The sequence below is a fragment of the Sminthopsis crassicaudata genome, chromosome 1 (assembly GCF_048593235.1).
Source record: "Sminthopsis crassicaudata isolate SCR6 chromosome 1, ASM4859323v1, whole genome shotgun sequence".
Classification (NCBI taxonomy): domain Eukaryota; kingdom Metazoa; phylum Chordata; class Mammalia; order Dasyuromorphia; family Dasyuridae; genus Sminthopsis; species Sminthopsis crassicaudata.
The window spans coordinates 473009632-473025404 of NC_133617.1; the positions used below are offsets into that span (position 1 = coordinate 473009632).

General features: G+C 37.7%; 1 protein-coding gene across 3 annotated transcripts in view; it reads right to left on the reverse strand.

Moving 5' to 3' along the window:
- TECPR1 (tectonin beta-propeller repeat containing 1) overlaps positions 1-13031 on the reverse strand; it is a 66821-nt gene extending 53790 nt beyond the window's left edge. Inside the window, exon 1 of one of the 3 annotated variants that reach the window (XM_074281074.1) lies at positions 12903-13031. In XM_074281074.1, coding sequence (XP_074137175.1) covers positions 12903-13024 — 122 coding nt within the window. In that variant the 5' untranslated portion in view covers positions 13025-13031. Of the gene's footprint in view, positions 1-12760 lie in introns of all 3 variants that reach the window. The other 2 variants (XM_074281075.1, XM_074281076.1) reach the window with 2 other exon arrangements.
- Between the last annotated feature and the right edge of the window lie 2742 nt (positions 13032-15773).

A 15773-nucleotide genomic window follows, 5' to 3' on the forward strand; every position in this document is an offset into this window, starting at 1 on the left:
TGTCCCTGCTTGTTTCCTTTCTTGACAAAATTACTAGATTGACAGAACAGAAGAATGAAGTTGCCAAAGTTTATACTCAGACTTAGGAAGGCATCTGACAAAGTCACTAGTTTTTTTTATAAAAATTATAGAAAAAATTATAGACAAAGCCTTAATACAGCTGGGGAGATTTTCACACCCAAAAGAATATTTATTAATGTTTCAATGTCAATTAACTCTCTACATTTCAATCTAATTCTTCTTGCTTTCTAGCCCAAACTCAGACCTATCAAGTTGCTCCCCAGACATCTTTACCTGATGCCATTGTACTCATCTTTCCAGCAATCTCTCCGGTGAATTTTCTCTCTAGTTCTAGGAACAATAAACCAATCCCTGTTACCATTTCAGGAAAGATCTAGTCAATTAATTGTCCCTTTGGCGCTCCATTATCCATTCCTTCGGCATTATAGACCACAACTGCACTATATGTTCTATCTTATTAAAATGTAAGATACTTGAGGGCAGGGACTGTTGGCCTTATCAACAGCAGCAGTGCATCCTCACCTTCATAATCATCAACATCACTAGCATTTATATAGTTCTTTAAGGTTTACAGAGTTCTTTACAAGTATTATCTCATTTTACCCTCAAAACAATCTTGTGAGGGAGTTGTATTCTTCCCATTTTACAGATGAGGAAACTGAATCAGAATGTAGTTAAGTGACTTGCTCAGTTAACCAGCTAGGTCCTCCTAACTTCTGGGACCATGCTCTAACCACTCTGCCACCAAACTTCTCCTTCCCTTTTTCCCCCTTCCCCCCCAAGCTCTGTACTTACTATAACCTTCTTTACTACACTTTAGAATTTGGCTCCACCCTACTTTTGTGGGCTTATTATATATTATTTCCCTTCACACACTTTAAGTAATGGTGGCTTACATGCTGTTCCTCACAACATGGCTCCCTGTATTTCTCATCTTCTAATGTTTTGTACATGTTGTTCCCATGCCCGGAATTCACTTCTTCCCTTCTGCCTCATTAATTTTCCACTTCCTTCAATGCTCAGCTCAAAAAGTATTTTTTCTAAATGAAGCATATACTTATCTCCTTGACTATCAGTACCTTTTCCCCAAAAATAATTACTTTGCATATATTTAGTATTTTCTTATCTATATAAAAGCTACCATAAGATAAGTGCTTAGTATGGGCTTATTAAATGAATAAAGGTCTTCAATGGACAATGTCCTTAGGAATCTATATTTGACCCTATGCTGTCACATACATGATATTTGGTAACTTTAATGCAACGGAAGAAAGGTTGGTGAAGACTGACAAGCATAAAGCATTTTTTTTTTTCAAGAAGAAATAAGAGGCCAATTAGTATTCAGATGCCTCATGCATTGTGAACTTTTTCCAGAAAAAACTGGTAAACACAAAATAAATAAGCTGATTATATTTTAACAGACAAAGATTTGTTGTTATTGTGAGGATCTACCTTGAATCAGTTATCTGTGTACATTCATACCACCAATTTAGTAGAGAAAAGATCAGAATGCTAAAATGCTAGAATGAATAATAATGAAAAAAAGACATGGCATTACAATTAAAAACAACTTAATCTTGAACTAACTAAATTAGTAATTGATTAAAAAAACTAAGAAGAGAACATCTAGAAATTACATATATACTGATTGTAACAATTTCACTATGGAAGTTTAATTGGTACCAATCAATTAACACAAGAGCAAATCATCTAGAAAACCCTAGTCAATATGAACAACTTATTTATCAAGTATCAAAAAGCTGATAAACAAAAGCAATACCAATTTAGAACATAAGCTTACATAAAAAAAATTGAATGGATGATTTCAATCAATATAATCTCATAAAGCAAAGATAAGCAATTTAGACCAATTTGAAAATCTCAGAAAAATATCCAATTAAATCAAGTCATCACCAAATAAATGGAAAACAACAACAATAACAACAAAAAGAAAAGTGAAAATATTTGCAAAAATTACTGTTAACAAACTATTCTTACTATCAAGGAAAGTAGAATCATCACCTTTGAGCTCTAACCTGACAGTCCCTGGAAAATGAGGTAGAAACAGTGCTTAAAGAAAATAAATATGGGCCAAAAAATGTCATAGTGGATTGTACAGAGACTATTGCACTGAAAGTAACAAAATGGTGAAAGTTTTGAGAGGAAAGAGACTCAAGGTATAGGGGGAAAAAATCTCAATTCATATTAATATAAAAAAAAAATTGAGCAAGAAAACAACTATCAACTTCTGTTGTCTGCTTCTATACAAAAATTTTGTATAAATAAATTGATAATATCTTCAATAGCAATACTGAAAGAGAACAAGCAAACTTTTGCTATCAATATTCAGCAATGGATTTCATTCAAAGATGTTGAGATCCTACTGTACATATTTGTGAAGCATAAAAGCATAATTCTCTCCCAATAAGTTGTCTTCTATTTATACATCAAAATCATTCAAATTTCCTTGAAAGATATGACAATAAAGATAACCCTGCTCGATGATCTTCTGATTAAAAACACCAGAGAGGAGTAAAACAGAGAAATGATTGCAAAGGCTCTCCACTTTGAAGGAGGACATGAATCCTAGAGTCTAAATTGAAGAAATGGATGGTAAGGTCCTCCAGGTGCTCTATCTGGAGCATGACACTGTGCTAGTTCATTAAGACCAATAATGCTGCAGAGCCTTCTGGAAAAGATCCATTATAATTCAAACAAGTTTATGTGGTCATCTAATGAAGAAAAGATCAGAATAAAGATTGTCTATTGCCTAGATTATATCCATCAGTATGTATATCTAGAGCAGAAATTACAAATGCACAAGGAGTTGGGTGCAGAGTTGAATAGAAGGCTAGATTGTCTCTGTGAAACTAGTAATCTCTTTATAGAGACATCAATATTCCTACAAAAATAAAGGCCCACCTTTTTTTAAAACCAAGACTCTACCTCTGTTGCTATATGGAGTAAGGTAAGAAATATGCATATCCAAAAACATGAAAATGAGTACCATAAAACTTTCTGGGAAAATGAGAAAGCAGAAAGGTATAAATGGGATTGAGGGCCCAATTTGTGTTATGGATTTCTTCTGGTAGAGGAAAGAGAATTTAGAACTCAAAATTTTAAAAAGAAAAAATAATTTTTTAAAATGAACCTCATTTTCTTCATAGCAAATCACCAAGTATATAATGTCATAAGTGGTGGCTGTGCTGCTCAGTTTTGTTGATTTTTTTTTTTTCTTTTTAGAATTCTTTATATGTATACAATGGTTTTCTGAAAAGGGAAGGAGGAAGGAATACATTGGAAAATGAAGGCAATGTTTTAAAAAATTGCCAACAGAAATTTCAGAAGGGGAAGAAAGAAAAGGGAAAGAAGGATAAGGAAAATGGGGAAAGGAAAAAAAAGGAAAGAAAAAAATCATACAGTGGACAACAGAAAGATATAGGCTGTAATATATAACTTATGAGGAATTTTAAGGAAGTAAAACATGTTACAAGGGTAATGTGTGATAGGAAAAAAAGATGAGTTGTTCATATGTGAAGTAATGATAGATGGACTAATCTATTTGGGATGTCAGATGAAAGTGAGGAAGGCTTGCTACACATTGAGCAGATATTATCTTAAAGGCAAAAACAAAACAAAACCAAAAAAACCCCACCAGTCTATGCTTTCAAGGAGCTCAGTCTTTCAGACACCACATGAAAATACCTATGTACAAACAATTTATAGACAAGGAAATCATCAAGAGAGGAAAAACCACTAACTACTAAAAGGGATTGAAAAAAAATCTCTTGTAGAATGTGGGACTTTAACTAGAACATAAAGGATGCTAAGGAAGCTAGAAAATAGAGAGGAAAAAGGGAAAAAATCCCAAGGATATAGACAACCAGTGAGTCAGGAAAGTATCCCATTCAAGAACAACCAGGAGGCATCATTCTACCCAAAATACATGAGGAGTAGGTGTAACTAGAAAGGTAGGAAAGAGCCACTTTAAGAATAGTTTTAATGACAAACAGAGGATTTTATGTTCCAGGAGCCATTAGAATTTATTAAAGGGGAAGGGAATGTGTGTGACATGGTCAGACCTGAGCACAATGAAGATCGCTTTGAGAGATGAATGAAGAATAGAATGGAAGCAGGGATGACAATCAGCAGGCTACGGTAATACTCCAGTGGGCCTCAGATGATCATGGTGTTGGAAAAGAGTAATATATGCAGGAGATATTACAAAGACAAAATCAACAGGTCTTGACAATAAATTGTACATGAGAGAGTGAGATGGCAAGGGCTACACTCCAGGGAGCACAAAGAAAGAAGACAATATGTGCAAAAATATTTAAAGTGGCTTTTTTGTGGTAGCAAAGAATTGGAAACTGAGAGGATATACATTAGTTGAGAAATGGCTGAACAAGTAATGGTATACGAACATAAGAGATTTTGTGTTATAAGAAATGATGAAGGTGACCACAAGCCCTTAAGTCAGGAAGACCTGAGTTCAAATCTGGCCTCAAATACTAGATACTTAAAGCTTCCTGGCTATGTGACCCTGGGCAAGTCACTTAACCCCAATTGCCTGGGGGGGGGGGGGGAAGAGAAATGATGAAGGGGATGGTTTCAGTAAAACCTTGGATTTGTGTGAAGTGATTCAAGTAAAGCATACAACTAGCAGAACAATTTTTACACTAAAAGCAATATCATAAACATAATCTTAGTAACTGATTGACACCAATGATGAAACATGCCATCTAACTCCCAGTACACTTGAGTAAAGACCAAAGTATTTCTCTTTTCTCTTTCCTTCCTTCTTTTGGAATATGGTTAATGCAATCAGATTTCCATAACTATACATATTTGCAATCAATTTTGTTTTGTTTTTTTTCCCCTTGCTTCCTGGGGGTAAGGGAGATAATTAGGAAATTAAAAAATAAAATTAAATTTAAAAGTCTCTGCTTTTAAAAAGAGAATGTAATCTGGAATAAGAATTTACTATTTCCAGATCTAAACAATTAGAAGAACAATTAAACAATTTCTCATGGGTAGGCCAAGCTAATATAATAAAAATGACAATTCTACCTAAATTAATCAACTTATTCAATGCCACACCAATCAAACTGCCAAGAAACTTCTTCACAGAGCTAGAAAAAATAATAACAAAAGTTCATCTGGAAAAAACAGAAGGTCAAGAATTTCAATGTAATTAATGAAAACAATGTAAATGAAGATGGCCTAGCTGTACCAGACCTAAAACTATATTACCATTTGGTACTGGCTAAGAAATAAAGTAGGCCATCAGTGGAATAGCTTAAGTTCATAAGATACAGTAGTCAATGACTATAGTAATCTAGTATTTGATAAACTAAAAGATCCCAGTTTCTGAGATAAGAGCTCAACATGTGACAAAAATTGCTGGGAAAATAACCTGGCAGAAATTAGGCATTTGACCAACATCTATATCCTATACCAAGATAAGATTGAAATGGTTTCATGATTTAGACATAAAGTATAAAACTTATAAGCAAATGGAGAAGGAAGGAATTTATGGCCAAAGAACTAGAATACATTATGAAATGCAAAACAGAAAATTTTGATTACATTGCCCTGTGTGTGTGTGTGTGTGTGTCTGTGTGTGTGTGTGTGTAAAACATTAAAAAGTACAAACAAAAACAATGCAGACAAATTTAGAAGGGAAGCAGAAAAAAAAAATCTTTACATTCAAGGGTTCTGATAAGGGCTTCATTTCTAAAATATATAGAGAATTGGCTCAAATTTATAAGACAAGTCATTCTCCAATTGATAAATGTTCAAAGGATATGAACAGACAATTTTCAGATGAAGAAATCAAAGCCATTCCGAGTCATATGAAAAAAATGCTCTAAATCACTGTTGACTAGAGAAATGCAATCTGAGGTGCCACTACACACCTCTCAGACTGGTAACAGGATGTCTCAGAAGATGACAGGAAAAGATAAGGATAAATGTTAGAGGATGTGGGAAAACTGAGACATTAGTATATTGTTGGTAGAGATGCGAACTGATTCCAACCATTCTGGAGAACAAATTGGAGCTATGCCCAAAGGGCAAACTGTGCATCCCCTTTGCTCCAGCAGCGTTTCTATTGGGCCTGTATCCCAAAGAGATCTTAAAAAAGGGAAAAGCACCTACATGTCAAAAATGTTTGTAGCAGCAAGGAACTGGAAACTGAGTGGATGCCCATCAGTTGGGGAATGGCTAAATAAGTTATGATACATGAATGTTATGGAATATTATTGTTCTATAAGAAACTAGTAGCAAGATGATTTTAGAGAGGCCTGGAGAGACTTTCATGAACGGATGCTAAGTGAAGTGAGTAGAACATTGTACACAACAACAAAGATTATGTGATAATCAACTCTGATGAACATGGCTCTTTTCAGCAATGAGGTGATTCAAGCCAGTTCCAATAAACTTGTGGTGGAGAGAGCCATCTGCACCCAGAGAGAGAACCGTGGAGGATGAATGTGGATCACAACATAATTTTTTCACCTTTTCTGTTTTTGTTTGCTTGCTTGTTGCTTTTTTTTTTTTCATCTGATTTTTCTTGTGCATCATGATAAATGTGGAAATATGTATAGAAGAATTGTATATGTTTAACATATATTGGATTGCTGCCTGGGGAAGGGGTAGAGGAAGGAAAAGGAGAAAATTTTACAACACAATTTTTGCAAGGGTGAATGTTGAAAATTATCTGCAAATAAAACTATCTGAAAATAAAAAAAATTGTTTAAAAAAACCTCACTATGTGAAATTGCCGCAAAAACTGGAAAATAATATGGCATAAACCTGTATCTCATACCCCATATCAAAATAAGGTCAAAATGAGTACATGATTTAGGAAGATACTATAAGCTAATTAGGAGAACAAGGGATTGTTTACCTATCAGATCTTTGGAGAAGAGAGGAATTTATGGCCAAAAAAGACCTAGAGATCATTATGAAATGCAAAATGGACAACTTTAATTACATTAAATTAAAATGGTTTTGCACAAATAAAACCAATACAGCCAAAATTAGAAGGGAATCAAAAAGCTGGGAAATTTTTTTACAGCCAGTGTTTCTGATAAAGGCCACATTTCTGAAACATATAAAAAACTAAGACAAATGTATAAGAATATAAATTATTCCCCAACTGATAAATGGTCAAAGGATATAAACAGACAATTTTCACATGAGGAAATTAAGGCCTTCTATAATCATATGAAAAAATGTTCTATGTCACTATTAATTAGAGAAATGCAAATTAAAACAACTCTAAGGTATCACCTCACACCTCTCAGATTGGCTAAAATGACTGGAAAAAAATAATGATAAATGTTGAAGGGAATGTAGGAAAATTGGGACATTAATGCATTGTTAATGAAGTTGTGAAATGATCCAACCATAGGGGCAGCTAGATGGCATAATGGATAGAGCATAGCCCTGAAGTCCGGGGACCTGAGTTCACATCCAGTCTCAGACACTTAGCACTTCCTAGTTGTGTGACTCTTGAGCAAGTTATTAACCCCAATTGCCTTGCAAAGAAAAGGAAAGAAAAGATAAGAAAAAAGAAAAAAAACCAGAGAAGTGGTTCAACCATTCTGGAGAGCAATTTGGAATTATGCCCAAATGGCTATTAAACTGTGCATACTCTTTAATTTAGAAGTACCAGTACTGAGTCTGTATCCCGAAGAGATTTAAAAAGCAGGAAAAGAATACACATGTGCAAAAATGTTTGTAACAGCATTTTTTTTTTAAGATAAAAAAGAATTGGAAAATAAATAGATGCCCATCAATTGTGGAATGGCTGAGTAAGTTATGGCATATGAAAGGAAAGGAATATTATTGTCCTATAAAAAACAATAAGCTGGGTGATTCTTAAAAGACCTAGAAAGATTTGCATGAATTAATGCTGAATGAACAAAGCAGAACCAAGAAAACATTGTACAAGCAAGATTGTGCAGTGATCAATTATGACAGATTTGGCTCTCGGCCATTTAGTGACCCAAGGCAATCCTAATAAAACTATGGATGGAAAAAGCCATCCAAATATAGAAAGAAAACTATGAAGACTATAAATCAACACATGCTATATTCTCTTTTTTCTTGCTTTTTTTCTTTCATGGCTTTTCCCTTTTGTTTTGATTTTTCTCTTCCATCATGAATCTTAAGGAAATATGCAAAAAAAAAAAAAATTGAAGGTACATGTATAACAAAAAAAAATGTTTCTACATGTAATTGGGAAAAATATGATTTTTTTTTACATTTAAAAAAAGTTAAAAGTAAAAAAGAGAGAGAAGTCAAAGATGATATATCTAGGTTGTGAACTTGGATGACAGAAGAAATAATAGTAATAAGGAAGTGGAGAAGAGGGAAGAGTTTTGGGGAGAAAAATGAGTACACTTTGGAAATGTTAAATTTAAGATTATCTAAAGGACATCCAGTGTGAGATATCTAATAAGCAACTGGAAATGGAAATCTGGAGATTAGGAGAGAGATTAGGGCTGGATAAGTAGATATCAAAATCATTAGCATAAAGGTGATAACTGAGTTAAAGAGAGCTGATAAGAATATCAAGCAAAATACCACAGAAGAAAAAAAGACCACCTAGAATGGGGAGCGGGGACAATGATACCCAAAGCTTTGGAGCCTAGATTCAGCAAAAGAGAGTGAAAAAGGTCAGGTAAAACAGTGTCATGGAACAAATATAGAAATATATTGAGAAGAATTGCACATGTTTAACCTATTGCCTGCTTAAGAGAAGGGTGGAGGGAGAAAGAAAAATTTAGAGCACACGTTGTGCAAAGGTGAATGTTTAAAATTACCTTTGCATGTATTTGGAAAAATAAAAAGTTAACTATTAAAAAAAAATAGTGTCATAAAAATCTAAACAGAAGAGAATACTGGAGATACCATCAAACTCTTTAGAGGTCAAAAAGTATGGGGCTTGAGAAAAAGCTATTCAATTTGGCAAATAAAGAGTTCACTGGTAACTTTGGAGAGTGCAGTTCAATTGAATAATGAGGTCAGAACCAGACTATAGAAAGTTAGAAGAATGGAAAAGAGATATAGATCCATAGCTAGATGGCCAGATAGAGTAAAGGAATCCTTTCTCTCTAACCAGATGGCAGTCCTTTCCCTGAAGAGATGCTATCTTATAGCTTACTATATCTGTACAACCTTGATGTTCTTAACATTTAGTAGGTGGATGATAAATTTGAGAATGCAGAAAAAAAACAAACCTAAAAATAGCTAAGCCTATTTTTAAGGAATAGCAGAACAGATGGTATCATTTGAATGATGACAGATTAAAGAGAATTACAGATGTGTAAATTATTTATAGAGTGTTTTTTTCCTGGAAATAACCCTTTCTATTATTTTTATATAAATAGGCCTTCCATTATCTCTCCTACTTCTATGCAAGCAGCCAATTATGTTTCTTGGAGAAAAAGTAACAAAGACTAGGTTTCTATTTGACAAATATTTGATAACACCTCATTCAGGGAAATAAATAAGCAGTAATTACCCTGTAAAAACAATGAAATAATTAGAATGACTACAGAGAAATCCCTGGAGCAATGGGGAAATTCCCAATACTAGAAGAGAACAGAGGAAAGGAAGGAAAAACTGTATGGAAAGAAAGACTCAACTATGAATAGAAAGGAAACAGAATTACCCCAACCACTAACAGCACCGATTTTTTCAACATATTTCAGGTGTTAGCTGACCATATATAAACCAATGATTTTAGAGAACTCCTAAAAATCAAAACAAAATAGTATCAATCTCTACTGGAAGAATTTCAGGCAGCGTAATAAGACTAAATAGGAAAATATTTTTGATCCCATGTATTTTTCAATTTCTTTTTTCCTTAATGAAAATATTTTGAAACAAATATTACTTATCCTAAAATTCCTTTTCAGACTGAATGTAGATCACAACAAAGTATTTTCACCTTTTTTACTGTTGTTTCCTTGCTTTTTGTTTTCTTTCTCATTTTTTCCCCTTTTTGATCTGATTTTTCTTGTGCAGCATAATAGTGGAAATAGGTATAGAAGACTTGTACATTGTTTATTTGATATCTAGGGGAAGGGATAGGGAGAAGGGAGGGACAAAAAATTTGGACAAAAATTTTTCCCCCTTATCTACTTTGGCATCCAGAATCCAAGCCAAGATCTAATCAGATAGTAAAAGAAATTCTAAATTTGTGCTAATAAGTGCATTCCAGCTCATTGTGCTTGTTCTGTTTGTTCTGACTACTCTGGGATGTGTAGTGTCTTCCTTTTGTCAGACAAGTGATAAAGAAATTGTAAGGCCAAGATTTTCGTGACCCAAGTCACACACTTCAATACTCTCATTTTAACATAGCCCACCCAACCACTGTAGAATTAATTTTTTTGTTAATTGTTTACTAATCAGTGTTGATAATCCCCTAGAGGAACACCTTATATTTCCAATAAAATGAGAGTTCATCTCCCTTAGGGGTCTATGGTCTAAGAGAGATGGCTAAATTACCACCCCTTTACTAATAAACATGCTGTCTTATTAATAAAATGATAAAAATTACCCAGAAATTATGTCTCTTGAACTTTTTAAACACCACAAAATTATTCCTTCAATATGTACTAGATATTTTAATTGACTTGTTTAGAGAAGCAAAGTGTTGAATAAATTTAACAAAATGCTGGATCCTTGCTAAATATTAATACTGAGATTTTCTTTGTTCAGATATTCCATAAATCCTTGACTTCAAAATGTTTGAATTAAGAGAAATTTCTAAAGGCCTAGAAGACAACTAGTTTGTGCTTAACTCCTCTTAAATAGAAAAAAAGCTAAGATAAATAAGATAGATAAGAGTAACCAAAAATTTATAAAAATGATTTCTGGACAAGCTTCTGCTTAAAACTAGAATTTTCTTATAAAACCCACCTTTCAAAATAAGTCTTATAGATCATTACTTCTCCCTTTTTCACTTTGAAAGGGCAAAAATTGGTATCCTCAAAGAATAGTCTTCCTCAGAAGAAGCAAGGTATCAGATTGAACAGGTTTACAATTTGACCAACCAAAAACTTACATAACAAGACATTTAGTCCTTCCATCATTCCATTAAGAGTACTTCTTCCATCATAACCACAAATCTTTTCAGAAGTCGAAAGATGCTTCAAATTCTCCGGAGGTGGTGTGGGGGTGGGGGTGGGGGAGATTGGCTAAACTGAACTTCCCAGGATTCATTTCTTTCCAGTCCCAGTCAGGGCAGCGTTACATGAAAAGCCATTTCATCAGTATAAAGTCTGTCAATCAAAAGTCTACAGATGGGCAGCTAGGTGGCGCAGTGGATAGAGCACCAGCCCTGAAGTCGGGAGGACCTGAGTTCAAATTTGACCTCAGAAATTTAGCACTTCCTGGCTGTGTGACCCTGGGCAAGTCACTTAACCCCAATTGCCTCAGGAAAAAGAAAAAAGCCTACAGATACAATCACACAGGCCAAAGTAAATGTACAGAAAACACCATGGGCCTCATTCTAGATATTTGTTTAGAATTCAGTTCAAAACTGACTATATACATAAATAGGTAATTTACACTTCGGTACTAATCATCTCTAAGTTAACAATAACGAGGTAAGCTCTGCCTGACCAACTGAGTCAGATTCCTTTTAAAAAATTGCCCTCCTGTAAAACCTGCCGCACACCGAGGCCCGCACCAGCAGCCAAACTAAAACAAACTCTAATCAGGGTCTCCTTAGGAAACGTGTTTGCGAGCACTCGGAGTATCAGTATGTTTTATGGCAGTCACAAGCAGCATATGCGAACAGATCCCAGCCCCCTGACCATCTGCCCAGAGTAAATCCGCTGCAAGCAGGTTTATTCTGGTGCACCGACACCCTCTTCTTATGCCTGCCTGGGAAACACTCTGTTATGGAAGAGTTAGTTCTCCGAATTGTCAAAGTTCTTTACCGTCAGAGTCTATCAAGATAGCAAGCAAAGTGTCAGACCCAGATAACTGTGTGTCCCTTTAGCATGAATGGGACTGCCTGCCATCTAGGGGAGGGGGGGAAGGAAGGAAAGAGGGAAAATTCGGAACAGAAGGGACTGCAAGGGATGATGTTGTAAAAAAAAAAAGTTGTCAAAAATGTTATAATTATAAAATTAATTTAAAAAAACAAACAGGTGTGTCATTGATGGGCTGGTCTTGCACTCACGGCCGCCGGTCCGAGAGCTCAGCAGAGCGCTAGCGGGATATACTAAGGGGCGCGCTGAACGAGAGAATCCTACTGCCAGACCCCAAACGCAGAGAAACAAGGGGAGAAGAGGTCTCTTCTCACTCGGCACTCCTCACAGCCGTCCCAAGCAGCCAATTCGGAGCGCACAGAGCCACTGGGGGGGAGGGGGAGGTAGCAGCTCTGGTTCCTCAGTGAATCCGGCCCGGCTGGAGGAAGCAGAAGCATCCCCTTCCCTCTCCTCTCCCACACCCCCAGTCCCGGTCCTGCCCCTTCAGTCATTGGGAAATGAAGGGAACGGGAATGGCTTCGGCTTCCTGCCCCACTCCCCCGCCCCGCCGCTTCTATCGAAGCCCTCGATGTCAACGCAGGGGATGCTGACCTAGGCCACTCTCACGGCAGCCCCGGCACCTCCACACAGGGGCCCGGAGCTACGGGGAGAGCCCCGCCCCCTCCAGATGTGAACCAGCCCCCCCCAGCCCCTCCCCGCCCCCACCCCGGCAGATGTGCTACCTCGGGAATCACCTCAGCAGGGGCTGCTGGCGCTCGGGGGCCCATCCAGAGTGGGCGACGGAGGGAGGTTTGGAGCAAGGCAGACTCAGCACAGTCACTATCCCCTTCCCTCCCTTCCTCCGCTCTCAGCCGAGGTACAGACCTCGGACCCTCCCCTCCCGCGACAGCCGACCCGACGCAAAGCCCCGGCCGGGCTAGCGGAGGAAGCCGCAGGAGGCCCAGCGGCCCCGGATTGGTCGCCCTCCGCTCCGGCGCAGCCCGCATGTGCAACACGATTGGCTCCACTCGAGGCTGCGTCAAGGAGGCACATTTGGAACGCGAGCGCCCCGCCTACCGGAGGGCGAGGAAACAGAAGGAAAGAGCGAGGAGAGGAATCGCAGCCGGAGGGGAGGGGTAGAGCAGGGGGAAGGGGAGCCCGGCGTGGGAGGGGGAGGGGCCCTGGGAGAGCGGGAGAGAGCAGGGCCGGGCTGGGAGAGGCGAGAGGGAGGGGCTATACCCAAGGGGGAGGGGCGCCGGAGAGCTGAGAGGGAAGGGCGCTAGGAAAAGTTGTTTATTCTTGACATCCGGGGGCGATGCCAGACGTGCAGGGGAATTGGCTTTGATTGAAGGAGAGTTATGCAAGGTCATCAGCTTCCCTTTCTCTTCCAGAGCCAACGAGGTCCAGTGGCCAGACGCAGGTCAGCCCGACTGGAGATGGCCCAGGGAAAGAGAAGGGGAGGAGGCGGAGCGGGAGAGGAGGCGGGACATGCTGGAGGGAGGGGCCAGCATTAAGAGAAGGGGGGAGGGGAGGACGCTGTAGCCGGGAGAGCGGGGAGGAGACCCTGTTTGGAAAGGAGAGAGGGGCGGGAGCTAAAACAAGTGCCGAGAGGGAGAGAAGGGACGGCCACTTGCTTCCTCATACAGCAGTGGGGAAAGAAAAACGGGAATCCACCCCATACATTCTCTAAAGTGCCCTCCTTTGGGGAATTTCATCAGATTTACTAGGTTGCTTTCTTTAAAAAAATAAAGCAAAATAACTTTTTTTTTTCAGTTGACAATTATTTATTTTCTCTCTGTTCCAATTCTTCCATTCCATCCCCTCCACTGAGAAGAAAAAACATGAAAAAGACCCCTTATAATGAAACATATGCATAATCAGGAAAAACGAAATCTCTTTATTGATCCTGTCTAAAAATTGCTATATTCTGTATGTTGAGTCCACCTTCTCTGTTAGGAGACTTCCCTAGCAAATTTTGCTTTCTGAACCAGCTTTGCAGAGGACTCGTGGCCCCGCCTCATTCAGAAAAATACTTTCGAAAAGGAAAAAGGGTGGAGGAGGGAAATAACCGCACTCCGAAACCTTTGGACCTGGAAGCATCCTGCGCCCAGTGAGAGCCAAAACTCCCGGATGTGACATTTGGGATGACCGCCTCTAAAGCTCCGTAAAACCAGACTTTTGAAGTGGAAAAATCTTTTGGATCAACCGGGCCACGAAGGAGTCCTTATTGACCCCTTTGATAATCTGGTGAACCTGTAATATTTTAGAATACAACTTTGTGTTATTTGCTGTAGGATTGCAAAGGAAAAAAATCATTAAACTATAGTTATCAAAATACTTTAAAAATAAGATTACATATCCCAGGTTAAGAACCCCTGATTTAAGCTGATAAAACATATCTTTTAAGCAATGAAAGTGACCCAAGACAATCCCATAGACTTGTGATAGAAAATGCCCTCTAGAAAGATCTATGGAGACTGAATACAGATCGAAGCATATTATTTTCATTTTTTTTCTTTCTCATGATTTTCCCTTTAGTTCTGATTTTCCTTACACAACATGATTAATAGGGAAATATGTTTAAAATGATTATATATGTATAACCTATATCAGAAAAAACTCAAAATCTTACAAAAATGAATGTTGAAAACTATCTTTACATATTAATTGGAAAAAATAAAATACGATTAAGTGTGGGAGGAAGACCCAACAAAGAGCTCCTAGGTCACTAGGTGGGGTTGGCAGAGAAAACCAGAAGAAGGGATAAAATTATAATGTTTCCTGAGGTAAGCAGGGAAGGACACTGTGGTTTTGGGTAATCCCATCTTACTATACTAATCAGAAAGCCAAGTTATATCCAACCCCTGAGGTTAAATTTCCCCAAAAGCCTGTGCCTGGTCTTTGCTAAATCCCTTTTTGTTTAGTCTGCCACTGCTTGCCTTGTGGTAGCTTTCTCCTTACCCCTCCCTACACCTCAGAGTACTTTTCCTCTCATCTCCCACCATGCCTCAAAGTGCCCTCCTCCTTCCTAAAATAGCTAACTAACTCTTTTAGAATACTAAATCTCACTATGGATTTAGCCTGCCAGCCAAGGGCATATTCCAGCCTCATGGGATGTTTCCCTTCTCCTGGTTAATTGTGATTTTCACAAGGAAACTTATCTTTTCCATCATTAATTCTTAAAATCACTTTCCTTACTAACAATATGCTCTCCCAGTTCTACTTCATATTTCCTGTTTCAGATGTCTATTGTTAATTCTTCACATGACCAAATCCCAATATGTGGTGCCTACATCAAACTCCAACACCTCATTTGGAAATGCTGCCCTGAACACATCAATGGCGTCTTTTTTTTTCTTGTAGCTAAATCCCTTTTAGGTTTAGTCTGCCATCAATGGAGTATTCCCACCAGTTCCTGGGAACTTATCTTTTCCATCATTAATTGTTAAAACCCTCTCCCAATTTTATTTCATATGCACTACTCCTGGTATCTATTTATCTATTGATTTTGTCTGTAATCTCTTCTCATAAATAAAGGTACTTTTGCCATTGTGAATTCCTCACATAACCAGATCTACACTCAGTCTCATCATTTGGTGCTTTCCTAAATCTCATCAGTATGACCCTCTCATTTTATAAGGAAGAAAGAAACAAGCATGTATTAAGCATCTATGTGCCAGGCACCATACTAATCACTTTACAAATATTATCTCATTTGATCCTCACAACTCTGGAAGGAGAGCACTAATATCTCAT